At 27.1% G+C, this 25,680-nt stretch overlaps 1 protein-coding gene across 2 annotated transcripts in view; it reads left to right on the forward strand.

The window, feature by feature from the left end:
• LOC114130507 (growth hormone secretagogue receptor type 1-like) overlaps window positions 1-25,680 on the forward strand; it is a 164,167-nt gene that overhangs the window by 17,708 nt on the left and 120,779 nt on the right. For both annotated transcript variants that reach the window (XM_050196924.1, XM_050196923.1), the window contains exon 2: window positions 19,085-19,781. In XM_050196924.1, coding sequence (XP_050052881.1) covers window positions 19,394-19,781 — 388 coding nt within the window. In that variant the 5' untranslated portion in view covers window positions 19,085-19,393. The remainder of the gene's footprint in view (window positions 1-19,084; window positions 19,782-25,680) is intronic.

Raw genomic sequence — 25,680 nt, forward strand, 5'->3', positions numbered from 1 at the left:
AAGCATACTAATCGAATTGTTCGTTGTACTTTGACGATTTTTTTTTTTTTTTCTAGAGTATATGTGTAAATTATTTCCTGACGTATGATGAACATTTATACAAACATTTTTATCAAGGTACTTGAAGTTAGAATAATTTTAATAACTACTTATGTATTGTTTAAAATTCGACCGTAACAACTTGTTAGTCGTGTTACTTGTGACGCAATAGGGGTTATCATTTGATCGATTAAAAAAATGTCTAAATAATAATTAACTTGTTCACTGGAAATACGTAAATTTTAAATATTTTATTTTTATAGTTTTCTTATTACACGAGATACAAAAGCATGCGTATTAATATTATACAGTTATGATATCTTATGATTCTTATTATGTCTTTATTTTATTCACTCTCAAAAACCGACACACGGCGGTGGTGATGTTGCAGATGATGACGGTAAGCCTAACGACCGGTTCATGTTAAAAATTGTATAAATTCCTACATATATAATACCGAGCGATATATTTAATAGGCAGAATATTTTTATTATACTTCAAAGCATAAAAATATAATTTTGAAATAGTAGTTTAAGATACATACCTACGTATTTAAAGTTTTGATAAGCATTATAGAATGGTATCCCGTGTATAAACTGTTTGTTCATTGACTACTCTGCTCATCTAAACTTAGAATAACCTATTACTAATACACTGATTGTCCGAAATTTTTATGCATCGAAATACTCCAAAACATATTCTGCTTTGGAATTAAAAATGTATGTTTTCATTCAAACGAGTAAAAAACGAGTAAAAGCTTTAAAATATGATTAGGTACGATAGGAAATAGTAAAAATATATTTTCTTCAAAGTTTAAAAATTTGTTTATTAACAACTCGAAATTATATAAAAAATATTTTTTTTTCAAAATAATAAGAGTCTTGCTTTAGATATCACTCAGTTTTATATTCATTCAGACAAACTGATACACGACGACGACGACGACCTGTTGTTTGCTAACGCTCGTTCATGTTATTTATCGTAAACATACCTACCTATATGTAAGTTATATAATATATACATATAATATAATTATTAACATATGACACAATCCAAATCGCTGCGTTTATACAATGTATGTATTAAATTTACATATATACATATATAGATCCGATGTATGAGCACATTACACGTGTCGTACACAGATACACACGCACGGGTGTGTTTAAATAAATTCATAAATATAATAGCTTACAATATTATTATTGTATCGATGTCCTATATTATGTTGTACACGATTCGAGACCGACAGCACAAATCGTGTATATCGTATTTTCTCATTTATATATATATATTATTACATTATACTATTATAGTAACTACTGACTATATTATCATCGCCGTTTAACCAAGACGATTGCTATGGGCGCCAGGCGCGGGTTTCGTATCAATCTGGTCCGGCGCCGGAGATGTCTCCGTGCGAACTAATGCTGCGGTTATGGCTGCTGCAGCAGTGATTGAGCGATCTTCGTATAGATAAATCACGAAGACAGCGTGTGGAGCAGACATATCGTTTTCGTTATAATATTATTGGTTGTATAAATATACTATTTTATTTATTTAAAATCTATTGTTATATGATATATTTTGTACCTGCAGAATATTATAGAGGGATTATCGCAGCATAAAATTATCATAATGACTACTGCAGTGGTCACGTGAGTTGAGATAATATTATAATTTATAGTTCGATATAGATATGTCGCTTGTGTATAAGAAGCGGGCCTGATGCGAAAAACTTGATAATACACGCCCTGAAGTGTACAGAGTGATTCGCAAAGCGTGCTCACCATTATTTCAAGTTAAATCATAAATTGATTTTTGATTTTTATAATTTTTAAATTATTGAAATTTTTTATAGTCTTAAAGATAAGTTGTTTTCAAATTATTAGAACCACCTTTTTTTTTACCATAAATCATGTAATAATAGATAATTTTCATAAAAATACCAATTTACTTTATTCACAATTCAAATAATTAATTGTTCAGTTATTAAAATATTTATACTAAGGATGAAAGTACTTAAAAATATAAAATAGATGTTATATCAGATTTCATATTAATATACTTATACCATATTTTGTATAAGTAACGGAAATTCAAATGATACAGGATGTGACTATGTGACTAATTGGAGATCAGATCGCAAAAAATTTCGGTCATATATTGGCGTATTGCATCAATATTGATTTATTGTGCAATTAATCAAAAAAAAAAAATATATATATAATATAATAAATTATATTATATTTTATACAATAATTGTTAATTTTACATTAAGTTCGATAATTACAATATGCATATAGGCAAGGTCATTATTAAAGTAAAGAAAACCCATAGCCCTAAAATATTTAGACTAACTAAATAAATGAAATGCCACTATGAGGTAAATAACGTCTTCGCAAGTTTTACATATTATATATATATTATATATTGTAATTATTTTTTTAGTTTTTAGATATTTTAGACATTTTTTTGAGTGCAAGTGCAAGCTCTCCGTGGATATCTTTTTATTGAATAGGTACTAATATATTTTTTTTTAATCATCGTTATGCACTTTTCGCTTTAACCATGACAAAAATCCTTAACGTTTAATTTTTTTTTTTTATTATTGTTATTATTTTTTATTTATTTATTTTTTTTTTTTAAAAACACTTTTATTATAGAACAATTTGTATTATACAGCCAACGGCGTATCAAGACTTGTGCATATAGCGACCAGTACTACTATGGCATGGCTGTTAGCTTTACCTATATAAAATATATATAGTAAAATAATGATATTAATACCTATGTCTAAAATATATTTATTTTTTTATACGTAGAAAAGTTCTTAACACTAACAAATACGCACACTGTAAGACGAGGCTCAAAATAGATTTACCAAAAAAAAAAAAAAATAATAATAATAATAATAAATATATATAACACATATAAGACCTGAGCTGTTACCAAAATGAAACCGAAGAAACATTATTCGAGAAAGCAATAGCGATATATATAAAAAAAAACGAAAAAATGATGGGATATAAAAGTTAATTCATTCTTTTGTCTGCGTCATTAAATGTATCGATTGTAAAGTATTACAACCATTTTACAAGGTGCGACCGTTATTTCACACAAGACGTGTTAACAGTATCTTGACTATTCGCGTGACTTATCTCCAAATGTGAATTATGTTTTGTTTTAGTTTATAGTATAAACTTTATAGATTTCTGAATTATTTCGCGTAGGGGAAAGTGGGGCAAAACGGTGACTCTAAGGTTTTAATTTGGTTTTATTGTTTATTTTCCGTGGTATTCTTTTAATAATTCAAATATAATACGATTGTCATAATAAGTAAATTAATATTATCAAGAGTCAATTACAAAAACTTCATTTTTAAGTTACCAAATAATATGTAGGTATAGTGTACAAAATGATTCATCAACCATGCTTACTTCCTTATTATTTTTAGTATTGCAGTTATTCAAGATCTGATTCTTAGAATTCTAAAATATGTGTTAATACCATATTTTAAAATTGTTGAGATTTTTTGTATTACTTAATAAGTATTCTGTGAAGACACAAAGTTTTGTTTTTAAAACGCAAACTTAAATTTTGTACTTTTTGTACTGTAAATTATTTAGCAGATAATTTTTCAGAAAATATTCAAGTATAAAAATCAAAATTGAAACGAGTAGTATTTGAGTAATTTAACTTTATGTATACTAAGGGTAATAAGTACGTACAGGGTAAAATTAATTTGGAAGTTAGGGGGTTATGAAGATTAAAAAAAGGCTTGTAATTAATATTAATCTATCAATTTTAATTATTTTTAAAAATGGACCAAGTATAATCACTAGAATACTAGATATTGTTCAATATAATCAATTTTATAACTAACACTTTATTTAACTATCTAATCTTTCAAATTTAGTAATAGGTACATATAATTTACAAAAAAATTGTGTAGTCTAAATATTTAAAATTGTAAGAAGATATTAAACTGTTATTGTTAAGCGATTTCGTAAAAATTTTAAATTCAGAAGCTTATACATTTTTTCCTATAATGACGCTTCAAATTTTTCTAAAGCTAAACTTATTGTAGAATTTTTTAACCTTAGATATTATAAATACTAAAAATTTAATGAATTTTGAACTACAAAATTACTTGCAAATTTTCTCGATTTTGACATACTTCGTAAAAGTTTGAACCTTAAACGCTTATAAAAAAGATTGTGAATAAGAACAACTTATAAGAAACCTTGAAATAAATTTTCAAGTTTATTGACATTTCAAAAAAAAAAAAAAAAAACAAAGAATATTTTGAAAATTTAACGATGTATAGATTACCATGTACCTTTATTATAAAAATTTAGTGAACATTTCAAGTATTTACAGTGATTCGTTTTTGAGTTACAACTATGTAGAAAAATCAAATTATTCGGAAACTAGTTTTGCTTAAAAATTTCCAATTTTTCGTCACTTTTTTTAGTATTTCCCGATTTTTTTGAAAACTGCTGGATACTTCTTACTTTTGTCCTTTATAATGCACCAAAGATATTCAATTTTCTATTGGAAACCATCCCTGAACTTTTAAATTGAAGCATTATTTCGACAAGTTATGGTGTACACAAAAAAAAAACACATCATTGTAAAATCAATACATTTCTCACTCCGTTCAGAATCTAAAAATTAATGAACAATACGAAATGGGGGTTTTTATTTGAAAAAAAATTTTTTTCATCACGGGACACTCTTTAATTAATACAAAAAATCTCAAAAAATTTAAAGCCTGAGTTTTAAGTATATTTCAAAAATTAGAATTTGAATAAACTCATTATTAAATGAAAGATGGTGTAAGCATGTTTGGAGAATAATTTTGTACATACCTCGAATACATATTCGAAGGATACTGGTGAAATATTAACGAAATCAAACCTTTACGCTGGGTTTCGAGAAACATATTTATTTCTGTTTCGTCTAAAATTAAATTCCGTTTTGTACGATCGTAAAACGTGACAAAATAATATATTATGTATACACTGATTCCTGCTGCATGTAATACCTATTATTAAGAGAAATCTTAAATAAAATAAGTAATCGCTGTACAGTAGGTACACCATATTTTAATTTGCATTATTATTATTTTTAACAAATAAAACCTCAACAATCTATAAATATTACAATATTAATCATGCTATTTGATTTTTATGTAGGTAACCTTTAATATACGCGTTTTGATTACTGATTACTCGTATAGGTATTAGGTACTCAATTTAAAATGACTTCTTAAATTTCTATTAAGATAAAAAAAAAACCACCAACAACCAAATGATTGTTCCGTTTAAGCACTGTCATCAGACAATAGGTGTTTTTAATTATAAATTAAAGTTAATGTAATAATTGTTAATTGAATTTCGCCGCAACTGCGAGTGAACCGGTTGTGACATTCCGGTCCTCTTGTCGTTGATTTAGGGCATAAGGTCACCCTTTTTTTATACTGGTGAATAATGCATTTTTTTTTTTTACTAAAGATATTAACGACCAAAAAAAGTAAATTATACGAATAATCATACTTCATAATATGTTACATTTATTGGCTATTGATTATTTTTAAAATACCCATTTTGTTTTTTCATTAATGATAATTAATTAATAACGTTTTTAGAATTTAATATGGTAGTGGAAATAAGCTGTTCAGTTCTAAGCTATTTTGGATACATAATATATCAATGGCACCCAAACTATATTTTTCATGTGTAGTAATGTTGGAATTCAAAAATATATTACAACTCAACAACCTTTTGTTTTGGCGTATCATAAAAACAATATGTACTAGATTCATAGGTAATTTTCGTATCATTTCCTGAACTAGTCTTAATTATTTCTTATGTTTTAATTTTAATATTAATTAATTGTTTTCGTTTACCTCAATATAATAGCTTACATGCGATACTTCAATATTGTCCAAAATTTTAACTTGATATTAGTTACAATATAGTCTATACGTTAGATGACTAGATGAGCAACACTAATTTAATTTGAATATCATAATTTTGGTGCTCTTGTTTGTTTGAATATTTGAGATAAGTTCATCAGTACAAATCGCTGAAGTGTGATGCGTTTGAGCTTTTAGAAACAAGGACGCGTGAATCACCTAGTGTGTACCCTAATGAATGTTTTGTATTTTATGCTGCACTTCATGCACTTTAAACCATTGTATAAACAATATTTAATTAGGTATCCTAAACTATTATACATTTCTTATAATATTTTATTTACAGGTAATTAAATAAAACATATTTATATAGTATATAAAATATTACTATCATTACAAAATTTAGTACTACTCATGCACTCAAGAGCAAATACAAATTGTAATATAATTTTAGTAACTATGTATTAATTTATTTTTATATATTTTCTGTTTGAATTAAAATAAGAATGCGTATAACTGAACAAACAAAATATAGAAATATTTAATGAAGTATATCTTCTGATAATCAATACATGATACATTAGTATTTAAGAGATTATTGACAAACTTTATATAAACTGTAGATCAGTGATTCTCATCCTTCGTATTATGGTGAAACACTATTAAATTTTTTTCATACTTTGTGACACACAATAAAAAGTAAGAATAATGGGTAATATTAAATATTTATTATTAATTGATAATGTGGACTTAAAAATAACAAAGACAAAATAATATGACATAAAACAGCATTTAATATTATAATTGAGAAATGTGTAACTGATATTTTTTATATAATGTATCAAATACTGAAATACCTATTAATTTTTATAAATACCTAGTGTCAACAATGTTTACACATTTTTTTGTCATTTAATATTAGTACTTCGCTCGACACATTTGGACTTAACCGGTGACACCCCAGTTGAGAAACACTTCTGCAGATTAATAATAAATAGTTAAATTAGGAGAATGACAAATGAATATACATTCGGCTCATATTTATAATTAATTACATATAATATTACTAACATAAATTACAGTACATTATTTCTATTGAATTTCATTTAAATGTATATTCTATCATAGACTATAGTTGAATACATTATATATGCGTATTTTACATTTATTAACACTATATTCTAGGTATGTCATATGTACATATGTTAACAACAGAAACGTGATTTTAAATTGTTAGTTCTAAAACGAGTAACTTAATATTTGCTTGTCTTAATAATTTTAAAGTATTTTTAAGTTGTAAAAATTAATTAAAACTTAATATTTTAATTTGTAACATTAAAAAAAAATGTGAACGATTGATCGTTTAGAATAATTTAGAATCTAAATTTTTGACTGATATTAAAATTATTATTTTTAGTCACATGCCATAATTTAATATTGTCGTTGTGTTATTTTTTATTTTATGTTTTTTTATTGATAATTTACAACTTCAACAGCTAAGACCATTAGTATAAAAATATTTTTTATAAAACGTCTAAATACATCAGATAAAATTTTTTATAAACATAATATATTCTTTTTATTATTAATTATAATTATTTATTATTATACTTATTTATGCTTAGAGAATCCATTTTACGTGTACATAAATCAAATCAAATAAAAAAAAATATATATTTATATTTCTAGAATATTATATTTACTCATACAGTCATACCTCTACATGTCATGTAACCTACCAACCTATGCATTTTATGCTAAGTAGTTTTCGTAATAATATTTTTTAATTATTTTTTATTTTTTTATAATCTTTACGATTTCAGTTAATTTGTTAGATATCGTATACAATTATCACTCTTGGTAACGGATTGTCTTGTGTTTAAAGAAAAAATCACTGTGCGCCAATGAAACAAAAATAAAAATGAGTGATTTTATTGTTACCTATCATTTATTTACTGATTTTTTTTTTTACGATAGTTTTATAACATAACGTTGTTATTTTTGTTCGTTATTATTGCGTTGTTTATATTATTGACGATTTTTATGCATTTGTTTTTATTTCATTTGTCAAATAGGTTTTAAATACATGTTTCCTATATACGTATTATAGATACATATTTGTCTGGAGATGTGTAAATGTAATTTATAAAATGAAATACTGTTAATTAAAAGGTTTATCATTTGGTTAAGACGGTTAAGTTCTTATTTAAAAATCAGATTAAACATTATGTATAGAAGATAATATCAACAAACTGACCAATATAAAAATAATTGTTTATAGTTGAACCATGTACGATAATAGTTATAATTGTAATTGAAATGTTATTTATTTGTAAACATCAACTAAGTTTTATAATTCATGAATACTGAACTTACATATTATAATTTAATACTTTTATTGTTAATGAACATTCATTAACTCTGATTAACGTTAATGAAAATTATGCAAATAGTTAATTATGTTTTTAATAAAATACTTTATAAAAATAAATAACTATCAATTTGATAACTATAACAGGCAAGATTTTGTATTTTACACTAAAATAATTATATGTTATTTGCACCACCAGCCAATAATAGTTTTGGTAATTTACATCGTCGTAAACAGTCAAAAATTGTAGGTAATGTTTGTAATTTGTGTAAAAATGAGTATCTTTGAATTTGATTATTCCTTCGATAGTCAACGTATTTAATTGATAATAATGATTTTTCGGGATTTTTATAACTACTCACTGTCTTATCAGCATTATAAATTTCGACGTCCAATCCATTGTAATTGGGTTTTTACTCAATATTCTATTTTATAAATTGTTGAAAAAATAATGCATTTATTTTTTCATATATCATTATTTTATTTTATATTCGTATGTAGAGGTATTATTGGTATTTTGAATTTTGTTAGAAATTACAATTCATATTTTTTACTACTTGAGATAATGCAAATTATAAATACATATTTATTTTGAAGCAAATTATAAAATCGTTTCAAAAATATTGGCGAGAAAACAACGCTATATAGGTATAATATTCATATTGCTTAGAAAAATAAAAAAAATTCGATTTTAATAAATGATTTACCTACATAAATTTGTAAAATTTTTAATAATATTTTTTGTTATTGAAATAGATTTATATTTTTCTATAATTAAGAATAAATTATTATTTGCTAAAACAAAATACATCTTATAGTTATTATATTTTTGTAATAATTATAATAATAATAATAATAATAAATGCTTCCAGCGTTTTACTAGGTTCTGCAATTGTTAGTGATGTCTAGACATTATACGTATTATCAGAGTAACAAACGAAAAACATTAGGTGATAATTTCAAAACAAATTACCAGAGTTACAATTCACGCTTTTTTTTATCATATTACGATGCTATTTTTTTTTGACTAATGTGTCTCTATATCGGTATTATTTACAATGTCCGTCATCGTAATCCTCTAGTAAAATTGATTGCCCTTCTCATGGTTTTTGCTTAAACATTTTAGTTGTACTACTTATATGACACAGGCTATTATACTTTATGGTTTCATTACTGTTTGTTTTATCCTCAGGCGAAAAAATAGGTACACTTAACCTTAAATTATTTTACTCAAACCAGATTTTCATTAAATACGATAAAGTATAAGGATGAAAATTTGTGTAAAATACGTGAATGTATTTCTCATAAATCATTTCAATTATTTTAAAAAGTGAAATTAAATGTGTAAAATTTAATTCTATTATAAATAATAATAGTATTAATTATAATAATATTACGGTATAGAACATAAAAGTATAATATCGATTTGATATTGTGTGTAACGTCTAACAAGTGATATGGAATACAATAACTGTATATTGTACATCGTGGCAGAAAAAAGTTATCAAAATTAATGTATTATTGCATTTTACATTAAATCAATGGGTTTGGAGTGTTGAATTATTTATAAGTATGAAATACGAATGATATTTTTAAACTAATACGACGAGTCTATTTTCTAAAAAAATTGTTGTTTCGTGAAATTATAAGCATATCTTAATTAATACTAAATTAAACAAATTTTAATTTACTTATCAAAAAAAAAAAAAAATAAATAAAAAAAATATTGTCTATTTCATTTTATCTGTTAAACTTAGTATGACCTCAAATTTAATCAATAATCGATTTTAAGTGTTAATTATGACATTGTGTGCACTGTGCGTAACACCTACTGATAAGGTTTTTGCTGTTGGAAAGCCTTAAGGCTTTTAATAGAACTGCATTTTTTAATGAGAAATTCGACTAGACGAATGATTATTATTAAAACGTATAGTGTACAGATATATTATGTATAATATAAATTATTATAATAAAAAATATTGGTTTGAAGAAATTTTTCTATTGGTATTTTATTATAATATTTATTATAGTTACGAATGCGTCATATCATTTTAATATTAGGTAATTATAGTCTAATAGTCTAATATAATTTTATTTAACTTAAAAGTATGTTTAATTATATAAAAATGTTTTAATTATGATGTTGTCGAAATATATTGGTCCTCGACCGATATTTCAATAAAAATATAATATATTATAAATTATAATATTACCTCCAGGTGAATGTTATAAAATGTTCTGTCATTTAGTACTTACACAGTTGCATCAACTTATATTATTATGTTTGAATTACTGTTCTGGTACTAGTGTGATAATATTTATTATATTTAAAATTTTAAAAATAATATGAAAAATGAATAGAATAATATTAGTAACTCTTTTAAATCACTATATTATACATAACTATACTATACTCGTATACTACACAGGAACAAATATTTCAGTATACATCGAGTACTTGATTTGTATTTATAATCGTATATATTCGCACAATTTTGTTCTCTTAGCAGTAATTACTCATGTTTAAAATGATATATTGCAAAATTAAATTAAATGTGGTACAAAAATAAAACCAAGTTTTTTGATCATTAATGAGTTGTTACGTTAAACATTATTATTATGACTATATTAGGTATTCGTATTTGGCTCGATACAGACATTATTTATTTTGTTATTTATTGCTCATATATTATATTAGTAATCTTCTGAATGTAATTTAATACGCCACTTTCGCGTTGGTAAATTAATGTAACGCTATAGTGGTGTGCTATATGGCGATAATACATGGTTAATAATATGAATACAAATAATACAATTATAGTATTTTAAGGCGAGTGATTAAAAACATAAAAACGTAGGTATCTGTAAAATAAATATAAATGACTCGATCTATAATAAAAATAAAGAGATTTTTTATTTAAACGGTTATGATTTCGTGCACACAATCCGTGGTAATACATTTAAAAAGTATACAATTGTAACTATATTATGCGTATATATTTGGGTATATATATACATAAAAAAATTAAACGATTAAAAAAAAATGTTACATTTATTTTGGTCCTACACATACTTTATTTTTTAAATATGTATATAATATGAAGATTTATTTGTGTATGCGATTCACTTCAGTTCGTATAGGTTTACAAGGTGAATTATTTCTGTAACTAATTGTACAGGTTAATTGTGTGAAATAGCTATAAAAACTACGGTCCGTGGCCGTCGGAAATAACACCGCATAGAGAGTCTGTGCTTGCCGAATTACGCATGAATTTCGAGAGGATTACGCGGATACGGGTAATATTTTTTATTTATGATACGTTGTCTAGTGAAAAAAATGTACTTACGTCTTTCGATTTAATATTTCTATAGGTACTTAAACAAATGATGAATAAAATATAGGGCTGTATATGTTTATGATTTTGGCTAAGTAAAATAAATTAAACAAATCAATGCGTATTCGACTATTAAAATAAATCAATTAAATCAGATGATCATAGAAAATAATGACGAAACAAACATGAAGTTGAACCCACATAATAACAATAATAATAATATCTATAAATATCAATAAAACTTATTATTCAATAAATTGTTTTATTAAATTAAATTATAAATAAAAAATAAAAATTATAAATTTATTATTATAGGATAAAACGTACGATTTAATGTATGTGTTTATATATTTTAGTTTTAGCGTTCTCCTAACCTGACCGATAAAATATAATAATATCCGATATCGCTTATGTATATTATGAACCAACGCACCACTGTTTAGTGTTTATGTTTTCAAATTATAACGTATGCTAGCTAAGGTATCCATGTTCTGTTGCCACTTGTTTATTATTATTATTATATGATTGTATCTAAGTTTCAAAATAATTATTAAAATATTATTAATATAATAATAGTCGTGAGGTTATTTTAATAAAAAAATCCACTTACACATATATCTATTTCATTTTAAAAGAAATTACCAAAGAGAAGAGGAAAATTTTTTCTATAGGTCCTTATATTGCCATTAAATGATATATTGTTCGTACATAGTATTACATTTTAATTATTTTATTAATAAGTAGGTAGTTAGCAATCAATATAAAGTGCATAAACAATATAATTGTATACAAATAAGTAGGTACTATTATACTTAACGATGGGAGTTTTACCATGAAAAAATTGTCTGTAATTTACTGGTAAATTTTATGTAAACTTATGTACCTAAATTTTTTTATAGATATTGAATATATATTATATTTTTTTTAATACATTTATTATGAACTCAGAATTATTTTTAGAATTTATCATATGGATATCAATATTATATTGCTATTATAAATTGTTTAACACTATATACTACTATAGTATTAAACGTATACTATAATTATTATCTTAGTTTACACCTCTACCTGTACTTGTTCATCAAAAATGATGAAAATAATGTAATTTTGCACATAAGAAGGATCGAAATGAAAGGTCACCCAATTTGATGAACAGAAAAAACTTTACCGGTCACAACAAAATTGGTAAAATATACATGAATTTACCGAGATCCCATTTTTAGGCTTATATTACAGTAAGACAATATTTTATGCTTATTAAATACCTTTCCTTATGCTTATTGCTAAAACTTATTATTATTTTGAAAAGGTATAACCACTCTTTCCGTTAATATAATTACGTCAGGGGTGACAACTACCCATTCGTCGTAGACATTGGTCTTATACCCGTTATCGTGTATGTTATAGTTGTAGGTTAGAGAACAGAACATAATATGTACGCTGGAATAATAACAATAATAATAATAAGAAAAAAAATGGAAAAAAAAAATAACGAATAATTTTCAACTCAGTTGTCTCTCTTGGATGTGCAGTAGTAGTACAGCATAATGGATACGAGGCAGATATATAATATGTGCACAACACTATGAACAGCGTAAAATGTAAATATAATTATATACGTTGTTGTTTAAACGTGTACCCAAGTATAATAATAATAATAATATAATATAACATAGTAGTAGTGCAGTACCACCTACCTGTATAAATTGCACATACACGGACGCGTTAAAAACCGTATTTACCCGTTTGGTCGGTCGTGGTCATCTACCTATTATACCTGTATCACCTACAATTTGCATTTTACGTTTTTTTTTTTATTAGTAGGAGAACAGAAATATTATACACTTGTTAATAATGTCGTGTGTGTGTGTGCGTGTATTAAATTAGGAGCGGTTTGTTTTGTGTGACACTAACTGCAATAATATAATACGAGAAACTGGTGGGCGGCATCGCGACGTTATAATAATATTTGCTCGTACACTCGCATACAAATGCGGCGCGGTGTACCTATATATGTAATACGCGTACTCATATGTCATCGATTCGACCGCGCAAAACAGAATTTTTTTTTAAATAAACACAATTTCATATAAATATTATACAATATAATACCTAGGATTTAATGCGAGTGCCTATACCGATGAAGTCGGCGCGAATACAAACAAAACGACTGTATTATTATCATTACGCGTATAATATTATTATATTGTGTAACTGCCTACGACCCGTCTACGAGATGTCTCGTGTAATATTTATGGTAGGCTGGTCTAACTTATACCCAGGTATAGGTAATGTATGGGAGTATTTTATAGACGGACAACTTTGCGGTACCTACGTACTACACATACCAGACTATAGCTGCTGCTTGCTGCAGTATAATGTTCCGCACGAATTAAAAATGAGTTTGTAGTATTACAATAACTTTGTAGGTACTATTGTTAAATTCATCAGTTTTGTAGCGTTTCAATCAGTTCGTCCTATGTGTATATATATTATACAGAGTGATTCACCGAAAGCACGTTCACTTCCTTTTTTTCCTTTAATGATGAACAATAGAATTTATTTTTAAATATACTTTAAGACCAAATTTTAAATTCTTGATATTTTTTTGTACCACTTTGAAAATGTTCTGTTGCCACAAACTTCTATTTTTCAAATGAAAACCCAAATTTTCACTGTAAATCATTTAGTGAATATATTTTTTTTTTAAATTTTGATAAACATATACATAATTCAAATTTTTTGTTTAATAACTGTATTGTTGAAGAAACGATGGGGTTGAGCATGTTTGGCAAATCATTTGGGATAGGATTCTGACTATGATTACAATATAGGTATGTTATATAATATGTCAATAATATTAAACAGTTTAATGAATGAGAAATATTACGTTTTAAATGTATTTTAAATGTTCTATAAATTTGAGGTTTAATATTAAAAAAAAAACTAGTGTTTTTAGTTTAAAATATTATCATCAAAACGCATATCGTTGATGGATCGATAACGTATTATTATGGTTGCCTATTGTATGTAAAAGTATAACCTAAATGGAATTATTTCAAACAATTTTATTGCATTCCGCGAGTGTTCTTTAGGCTTTAATATAACACTTTAGTAGGTCTATAACAATACTCGTAATAATTATATTTCATTGCCAATAGTCATATATATATATATATGTATTCGTTATTTGCGATGTTTGTTTGCTAGTTTTATTCATTGATTATTTTCGTATACTTACTATAAACGTCATGTTCTCTTTAAAAACATGTCCATAATTTTTCTCAATAAGCTTCACCTTAGGCGTCCAACTTAATGTTTATTACTCGAGGTTGTTGGTTCAGACGAACGCTAGACGCTAATAACATAATACTGTAAAATTCGAAGACACAGAACTATATTCGAGATCGTATCGTGATAGTTATGTAGTTTGGTCCGTAGGGTTGAAGTTGTATAATTAGTTGTCTAGCAAATCTGGCAATTGGCTGTTTTTAGTTTAACGACGGATAGTGTGTAGTATGTTTAATAGTCGAAAAATTGTAAAACAATATTATTATACTTGTATAAAGGATTTTCAATTAAGTCCTGAAAGACGTTAGTAATTACATTAGCGAGTAAAAATCGGATAGCGAAAAAACTTTTTAGACGACTAGCCCTGTTCGGAATTTGAATTAAACTATTAGTGCTCGTTTAATAAATTACCGAAGCTTACTATTTTTAATATTGCACTAGTCGTAATTTTTCAGATTGTGAAAAATACTTTGACCCCATTACTATTGCAATGTGTCTATGTTTTTAGATACAGTCGAAACGAACATTTGAATCAGATGACGGTATTTTTGCTATTTAATTTTGCGCACGGTTCTTTATAAAATAATTGCTATATTATGCTTGTTTTTAACCACGACTGCGATTACAATATAATTAACAAAATATCAATGTAAGGTTTATTTATTACTTACTCCGAATCAAAGGATATTTTTCTGAGTTTTTACTATATGTATCATCATTATCATAATATGGATTAATATAGTATACACACACAGGGGATTGTTGGGAATAATATCACGGCCCATACTCAGGGGTGTAATTTTGAAGAAAAATCTGGGAGAGTTATTTTTTCAGCTAATCATATAAATATTAATATCTTTGCATTCCTGTACATCATCAAAGTAATATAATTTCATATTTAATAATGGCCATTCTTACAACGGGTGGTGGTCTGTCTGGGCGAGTGAAATTATTTTTAACCACGTGAACGATTTGCACTTTGACGTACGTGTTATTTTATCTAATTATATTTTGACTTTGCATTACTATATTCGAATACTATATTAAAATAATAATTTATTAAAACAAAATAGTTAAGCATAAATGGCATAAATTAGGACAGTGATGACTGATGATAAACAGCCCTCTCATTCCACAATTGCGCTTATGTCACTGAATGACCACGTCGTATTTATAATACAGGCAAGCGTCATTTAACTATGTAAACTCTTATGAACGTTTTTTACATTTATTATGCGTTCCGCTACAACTCATTCATACAATATAATAATAATATTCTATATTTGTGAGCGTGTTCTGTAAACAACACACAAGATATTTCGCAAAATCGTTGACCTAACCTAGAAATCGTTGAGGATTTGACGGATGTTGATTTGTATGTCATTACAATAACACTATGGGATGAACGGACGAGAGCATGATAGCGCATGTAAAATTTATAATAATATATAGGTCCTTTTTACTTACTGTTTACCGGTATTACAATACAATGAGAATTAAATTATAAATCTTGACAACGCAGAATAATACATATTAATACATTATCTAACAATAAGATGTAATAATTAATAGGTTCTACGTGCGCCGTTGCGGTAAATTATATCTATAAACTTATATTTTGCCTATAACTACAGTATTGTTATGCGTAAAATTAATAATTTTTTTGTTTTCGATACAAACTATAATACAGTGGCATATTATAGTATACGTTTTTTAAATGTTATTCGTTAACTTTGTAGGTACTTGTAATAAAATTTAATTTTTAATACTGATCATAATGATATAGTTCTTATTTAAAGAAAATTTAAGATGTTTCACACTTAATAAATTTCTTAATAGGTGGAACATGATAGGACATGATGCGAATACATGAGATAAGGTGGGATAATTTGATTTCCTTTATATTACGACGAACATAATATCAATAAAACATTTTTGGAACAATTAATGGAGATAATTTAGGTAGATGGTCTTTGATAATAAATCAGTGGTAACTGATAGTTGGTATGAATAACATTATAACATCGGTATTTTTCAATAAATTATGATCTCTCAACTAGTTTTTTTTTTAATATTGTGTAAATAAATAGGTACACTGTTTTAAGTTAAAATAATTAGTTAATAACTAATGCATAATTTTATAATATATTTATAAATATATTGCTGTTGCTTGTTTTGTGTCATATTTTTAAAAATGTTCGAAGTATTCAATTGTATAAGTTCAATAAAAATAATAATTTTACGTGGGGCGGAATCAGACGAGGTCATATACCTATAGATAACGAGTTTATTAGTTTGCACCGTCTGTTTGTAGAGTATATTCGATTACTTTTAAGATAATACGTATTAGAAAAATGTCTAAGGAATTTTTTTTCTGTATTAGTGTCTCTGAATATCCTTATCATATTCAGTTTTTTAATTCCAAACGAATAATATACTTGTAATTATTTTTAATTTTATAGATTGCGTGTTTTCATATTTTCATATTTAGTGAAAAAATGTAGAACTTAAACATTTTTCCTTTTATTTAATATCACGTAAATAAATAAAGTTTCATTAAAAAAGTGTAATACAGTATACGTAGTAGATATTTTAGGTGTATCATCTTACACTCGATCCTATATTATGTTTTTTTTTAAACCAAGTTATGATGTAAATTTTAAATACCGTGCTTTAAAGTATTAAAACAATGATATCGGAAGGAGGTGATCAGATTGGCAAATCACCTTATTGCTCCCTCCCTAGTTAAAATGCACCTCTGAAATTATACTCCATAATAATTAATCCGTGACATCGATCGTTTTAACGATATGTATATTAATCTACCGACGGATATCGCATGCGATTTATATTATAACACGCAATATTTTTTTAGATTTACCATATACATATTATCTATCTGAATATAATATATATTGAAGTGTATGAAATTTAAACTGAAAACCGTTGTTACGTTGTAGTAAATTATATCGATAGTATCTATATAATACGGTCACGAATCGCTATAATATATAACTATAAATTAGTATACGTAGTGAAATCCGTTGAATAACTTCTAAGATTTAATAAATTAAATGATATATTAATATGTATAATATATACACATTATATATGTTTTTAGCTTATCAGTATCTGGTTTTTAATATATTTTATAATTCATTGTACCTACAATATATAAAATATTCAGAATTAATGAAGTTTAATTAAAAAAATTATTTTTTATTTGAAAAAATTATCACGCTCATACAGACAATTATGTGGTTTGATATTACGTACGTCACTAAAAGTTGGGAAGCTTTGAGTATTATTATTATTATTACAATCAAAAATAATACATTCATTTTGTCATTGGAAATAACAAATCGTAAAACTGATTAACACTGTCAGTTAGTCATGTAATAAACTGAGAGTTATTTTTAAGACGAGACGTACAATAATGTGACCAGTGTTTTATTTTGATGACATTATAAAAAAAATCACAGAAATATTTCGAAAATAACAAAATACAAATAAAACAGTAGAATGCAATTTTTGAAGTTGTAGGTACTAACTTTTTCTCAATTACTTTAGTATGTACATTTGAATAGTTTGTAGTTTATTGTTCGTGATGATATGAATTCACAAGAGAAAAACTATGCGTTATAAATTGTCAGTAATAATTGTTAATCAAAATTTGCAATTTAAACATCGATATTTGTTCATAATGTAATTTTAGAATTTTAATTGCGTACTAAACAACTGTAATATACGTCATTAAAATGTTTAGAAACTTCACAGAAACTAGAAACTGCGCACTAAAATAAAATAGCTGCCAAATTTGTAATATCTGTAACGTAATGAAACGAATATTGTACAAGATAATATATCGTATACTATGTAGGTATTTATGATACAATGGAGATTAATCGGAAAAAATGCAAATCCTTATAAATTTGGACTCAGTGATCATTGTATTCGTAATAAACAGGGTTTTACCATGGACCATTTGCTATCTTTTTTTCAAATAATTGAAATATTCCATATATAGTATTATGCTCTGAAACATTAAATAAAAAAATGAATGTTATTAGCCTTTATACTCGTAAGTCACGAAACGAAATATTAACGCTTGCTGGTTTTCAGGGTGCCGTTTCGTTGCCAACCGGACCGTCCCGTGCCGGCGACGGGCGGCCGGCGGCTGCGTCCGTCGTCGCGTTGACGTCCCAGCGGTATCCGGATGTGGCCGAGCCATCGCCCGTATGCGGGTGAACCGATGACCTGTTTGCGGTTTATGAGCAGGAGGAGGATCGGGAGGAGCGGCTGCAGCGACAGCAGCGGCACGCGTTCGGCCACGGTCCGCCATCACCGGTTGCGGTCGAGCATCACCTAGGCGTCACCACTACAGACATCGAAACCACCACGGACATCACCGCCTCCGCGGCCATCATACGCATGATTTCCGCCCTGGACGTGGTCGCGTTCGGCAACGACAGCTCGCCGCTGACGGTCACCGGCAATGACACGGCGGGCGGCGCCGGGTCCTCGTCCAACGACACGGCCGCCAACGGTGTCATTCAGTTCCTCGACGACGACCTGTCGTTCCCCGGCTACATACGCACCACGTGCATGGTGGTGTGTGTCATCATTCTGGGCGTCGGCGTGGTCGGCAACATGATGGTGCCGATAGTCATACTCAAGTCCAAGGACATGCGTAACTCGACAAACATATTTCTGATGAACCTGAGTATCGCCGACCTCATGGTGCTGCTCATATGCACGCCCACCGTATTCGTGGAGGTCAATTCCAGACCGGAAACGTGGGTGCTCGGCGAGGAATTATGTGAGTAAATCAAAACATTCGTTATTATTATTAATTTTTACCGTTGTCCTTAGCTTTCGACACGTGTCCCGCGACACGTCGTCGACGGTTCCTCCGTACTTATATTGACGCTCGTAAGAGTTAAGAACCATAAAAAAAAAAAATTTTAGTTTTTCCGATTTTTCAAGAGCGACAAAATACTATTTCATTGTCATGAATTTTAGAAATTAGTATAATAACACAGAATAGATCATCACAATTTGATTTATTATGTATTAGTACTATGTCTCAAAAAGTCAAAACAAATTATTATTAACTGCAATTATAAAAAAAAGCTACTGCACTCATATCAAGTTTTTATTAGGTACTATAAACATTTTTGTGAATGTCCTTCATAGTTCTTTTACATTCCATGATATATATATATTTTTTTTATCAAACATGTATTTTCACTAAGTATTTACGATATTGACTTCGATGGTGAAATATTTGCTTTTTAGGTAAGTCATGATTTTATTGTTTTTTTTTTTTATATTGAACATAATTTTTTAATCTAAAAATTAACAACATGTTCTCACGGGTTTTAAAAACACGAATCCGTTAATCTATTATTGATCTATAACGCAAATTTAAGTTTTTGGTTGGCTCTGATGGCTCTTAATTGATAATATTTTAAGTGTGTGTTCGGAGGATCAAATGCGATCATCACCTTAACCGTTTTCGTAATTTGACAACTTTATAGGAACACTTTGTATTATTTACTAGCGGTGATGGTAGGATTATGTATTATAAATCTTTAATTAACCTACGATTTAATACCTACGACAAAAATGTTATATGTGATTTGTTTAAGTCTATTTACTCGTAACTACTCAAATTAATTTTTATACGACGACTCAGATTTTCTTCTGTTAAAAGATAATAGATATTTCGTGTACAAATTAATAATATATTGATAATTTACATAATATGATGGGGTATAATATTATAGTATGAACTATTAATTTGGTTTTTTGTCGTCCGTGACGTGATGTCACCATATAGAATAATGTTTTTTATTTAAATACAACGAATATTAGATATAAAACTATACATATTACCTATATTGTATACAATATGTACTGTTATATCATATTATTTTATTTTCGTTCTTTGGAAATTGTGATAAGTAGGTATCTATTAATATCTATTCAGATTTTAACTTCTATATATCTTTAATCATACTACATGAATATATTAAAAATAATAATCATAATAAAAGTTGCATTAAAAAGTTATTTCATTATAGAAATAATTTGATTTTTCGTTTGATTAGGAAGGAGAGAGTGTAATCTTTTTAAAATTCTTTCTAATCTACTGGACAAGATTACCAGTACCACATATTATGATTACGGTATATAGTATTATAGTATATATTATATATGTTCTCGATTATCTTATTAGGCCTATATTTACTATATTATATAGTGCTGCAGTAATCGGCCTAACATAAAATAAAATGTCGATTGTTTAATCGCATCGAGTTACCCTATTACATTTTATCGTTTATTACGACGAAAAATAAAAACACACCCTTTCTTTAAAACAATGAGCTGTTCCGCGTGACCTACTTTTTGTATTTCCCGGATTCTTCTCATCAAACCAAAGTATACAATATTATACCGGAAACCATACACGCGTTGTATATGATAATAATATGATATTACATGCAGACACGCTGTCTCGATGTGATCATCATAAAATCGGTCACGAAAAGTCAGAAGAAGTCGCGCGAGAAAACTTGAGGCGGCCGTTATACTATATATTATTATTAGGTTATGTGTGCCATGTAAATCTTTTGCCATTTCCACCAAGTTTCTCATCCATATTTTTAAATCTTTCAAATTTTAAATGTATTACCATCATTCATAGTCTTTTAAACTTGTTGTTCTTTGATCTTGGTTTCTTTCCGTTTTGTTTATTGATTAAGATCTTATGTATTAACTTATATTTCATTTGCCAGCCCATTATAATATTGTAGCTTTTAGATAGTTATTTGTAATTATTAATCTATTGAAAACGTTTTCGATTTGTTGATTGTTTCTTCTTTCATATACTTATGACTACAAGTTTTGTGTGGTTTTTAAATTTTCCTTTCAAACACTAGGAATTTTTGTTTATAAGCTATTGTTATTGCTCAAGTATAACAATAAGGTGTATTAATATTTTATAGAATTTAATTTTAATAGTAACTCGTATAAGCATACTTCTCATTATGTAATAGGTGTATTATATTTTCCACACCAAGTCTCTACTTTACTTCATTATGCATGTTATATTTTGATTAAGAACAACTTCAAAATACTTGTATGTATAATGTTTAATAATTTTGGAAGGACTAACCAGTGATAATATAATATAGTTATCTTCATTCAAGTTAAATTTAACTGTTCATAGTATATGTCATACTTATGGTTACAATATATATGTGTGTGTGTGTATTATGATTTGTATAGGCTATATTAATATTTTTAGTTATAACAACAATGGTACATCAATAAGTTACAGTCAACATCCTTTAAACTATTGATTGCGTTTGTCTTGGAGTTCATATAGTTCATACTCCCGGATGTCCTTGCCTGTAGATATTTTTCTACCGCGGATTCCTGTTTTACTATTGTATACTAATAATATAATAGGTAGGCGTGTAATAAAACAAAAAATATTAGACGTCGTATTACAAAAAGATAAAATTACTATTAGTGGATTAATAGAATGCTTGAGCGTCTAGCTAATAATATAATATAAAGACTTGGATTAGCGAGCACAGCAAATTCGCGAGAGACTTCCGTGTGGCGAAAATAGAATCTGAGTAGAGATGCTACTACCGCCTCTTTCCAATAACGACATTCTTGGCTCCTGCAATTTCACCTTCACCAATAATTGATGTTCATTATATAGTGTGCAGACTGCAGGACTATACTAAAAGTAAAAATTGCTATTCAGTTAACGCCAATTGAAGGATTTATTGTAGAAACCAGGAAAGTTCATTTTTTTTGAAAATGCACTTTGTATGTAATAAAATTAAAATAAAAACGATCTCTTATAATTTTTTTGTTGCAACCAGATAAGTTCGTCATATATAATGCATACGTATAATTTTTTTTAGTAAAAGGACTTCCTTAGCTTAGTTTTCGGGTACTCCAAGAGTAATATATGTAAATATGTTCGAATTCATCATATTATTTGTTGAAAATATTGTAGTCGTTTTTTATTATAATAAAAAAAGTATAGGTAGTATGCATATTTCATACATTCTATACAACTTGGTTAATGTCAAATATAATTTGTTTTATTTAATAAAAAATAAAAGTAACTAGTTTTTTTATGGAAAAAAATGATACTTGAGGTGAAAAAATCAGACGTAAAGGAAAGTTTATTACATTTTTATAAAATGTAAATAGTATAAAGATGAACCAGCAGTGTCCATATAATATATGTTTTGTATATTTCATAGAATTCAAAATTGTCAGCATAAGTATAATAATTTTCAAAAATATTTTCAAACCATAAAAGTGTTTTTTGACTATCCTGAAAAGTTTTAAAAAGTAGACTACCTACTCTGATTTATACAGCAAGCAATTTAATATTATTATATAATATAGGCTTATGCTTGTAAATAGTAAACTGATAAATGCGTCGGTTCACCCTGTATACGATGTATAATATTTATAGTTTATACATAAATCCCATATCTCTGTCTCTCTCACATTGTTTCATTGTTTTTCTCTGCGATTTACGGCGACAATGACAGCGCGCATTATTATACGCAAGTAACTTCGATTACAATATTATCTTCTCTTTTCGTTTCACTGTTTCAGACACATTTTATAATTAGACGGGAACGATAATAACGACGAATCGCTCGTCCGACCGACCGCCCCCGCACTCATTCTCGCCGCGTAGAGTTTATATGTTCTATCCTCCCCCCCACATATCTTCACGACAATTTTTATATTAGCTCTCTCGGTTGACATTCTTTTTCCTGTCAACGCGTGATCTTTAGCTTATATATATAAGTTTGCTCTCAAGAACCGATGACGACGACGAAGACACTGCAATTTTTCGTTTTTTTTTTTTCAAACGTCTGAAAATCGAAATTTATGGTTACATCGAATTGTGCTAAAATAGCGAATATACGGTTAAATTAGGTTAAGTAACTTCCTGGGCTACTTAAATGAACTGAAATGCATTCGGGATTTGTAAAAATCATATTTTTTTTCTCGGGATGCACTCGAGTGAAATTAGTGTCCGTTAAAAATTTGGGAGTTAGAACATTATAAGGGCCGTTTTGAGACAAACATCCAGGTTTCCTGATTTTACTTTGGCTGCTGCTGAATTTTGGAATAAAATTTAGATTTTTAATAAGCAGTTCTGCACTTACCGTCATACCGATTGTATAATTGGATGTTATAATAATGACATATCTATAAAACTTATAGCTTTGAGAAAATTTATTTGAAGATTATCATAAAGATTTTTTTGGTAACACGTATATGAAATAAAAACATAAATACTTAGAAGCATGCTTTATATATATTTTATAACATAAAATTTTAAAATAATTAGCGATTCTTACTAAATTTAAAAAATTTAGGCCAATGTTGGTATTTTATTAAAATTGTTTAAGTTAATGTAAGATTGTTTTATTTTAAGATGTTAAATGATCTATAAATATTGTTTTTTAAGACTGACGTATTATATTGATGGAATTATGGAATTTATACACACATTGTATAGAGATTAGTTTTATTCAACCTGAGAATACCACAAATCGAAATATGGTAGTCTTGTATTATAAATTTTAACTTTCATGATTATTTGAATGAATTAAAAATGTAACAATATGCAATAAATATAGATACCTATTTTGCTTTAAATATTAAAGTTTGAAATATATACCGTCGAAATTTCGAATGTAAAGTTATATTGTATAATACGGTGCTATTGCTTGTAAATAATTAATTTTAATCCATCTAAAATTCGAGTATATAATAATATCTATCATAACTTTTATAAATTTTGAGTTGTGTTGGGGTCTTTTTTAAAGGTGTAGATTTGTCTATAATGAAATATATTTCGTGACTATGCATCCTTGTGTTTCCTATTTATGGCGGTACAATCAATTTGATAGAACTACATAATATTAATGATACCACATACAACTATGTGGTATAATAGTCCATTGGTATAGTTTTATGTTTATGTAATTATATGTGCATATTATATAAAATGTCTAAATATACATTATAATATCCATTATCCACTTGTTTTAATTATATGCACATGCGATATGGGCACATAATTGATAAACTTAGTCGACCAGCAGGTAATAATATATATATATCACCATAATAACGTTACCATAGCCTGCAGCAGTTGATTGGCTGAAATCGCTCTGAATATAAGTGCCGCATATTTAAATGTATATTATGTATAGGTACTGGTGTTACTGAAATTATAATATAGTGCAAACATCGAACATTTTTTCAATTGCATTAGAAAATCAATTTTAAACGAATTTTAGTTTAATCAAAATGATTTTTATTATTAAACTTAAATTTCTTCGTAATTTGTTTAAGTAATTTTTGATAAACCTCTAGTCGAAAGTAATTTATACATAATATATAATATACAGTAATTCGTATTTGATTTAAGAATTACATATGTAGTCGATTCCTAAAATGAATCTCTTTGAATATTATTATTCCGCCTGAAGTGATTTCTGCGAAAAAAAATGTGTAAAAAAATCTACACGTGGTTATACACAAATCTGCACTACACTAAAAACAAAAATTCAACAGTTTTACAATTTTACATAAAAATAAATTGTAAATAAAACATTCATCAACTGAGCAAATCTTGAAGATATTATTCAATA

Source organism: Aphis gossypii, chromosome 1 (genome assembly GCF_020184175.1).
Source record: "Aphis gossypii isolate Hap1 chromosome 1, ASM2018417v2, whole genome shotgun sequence".
Taxonomy (NCBI): Eukaryota; Metazoa; Arthropoda; class Insecta; order Hemiptera; family Aphididae; genus Aphis; species Aphis gossypii.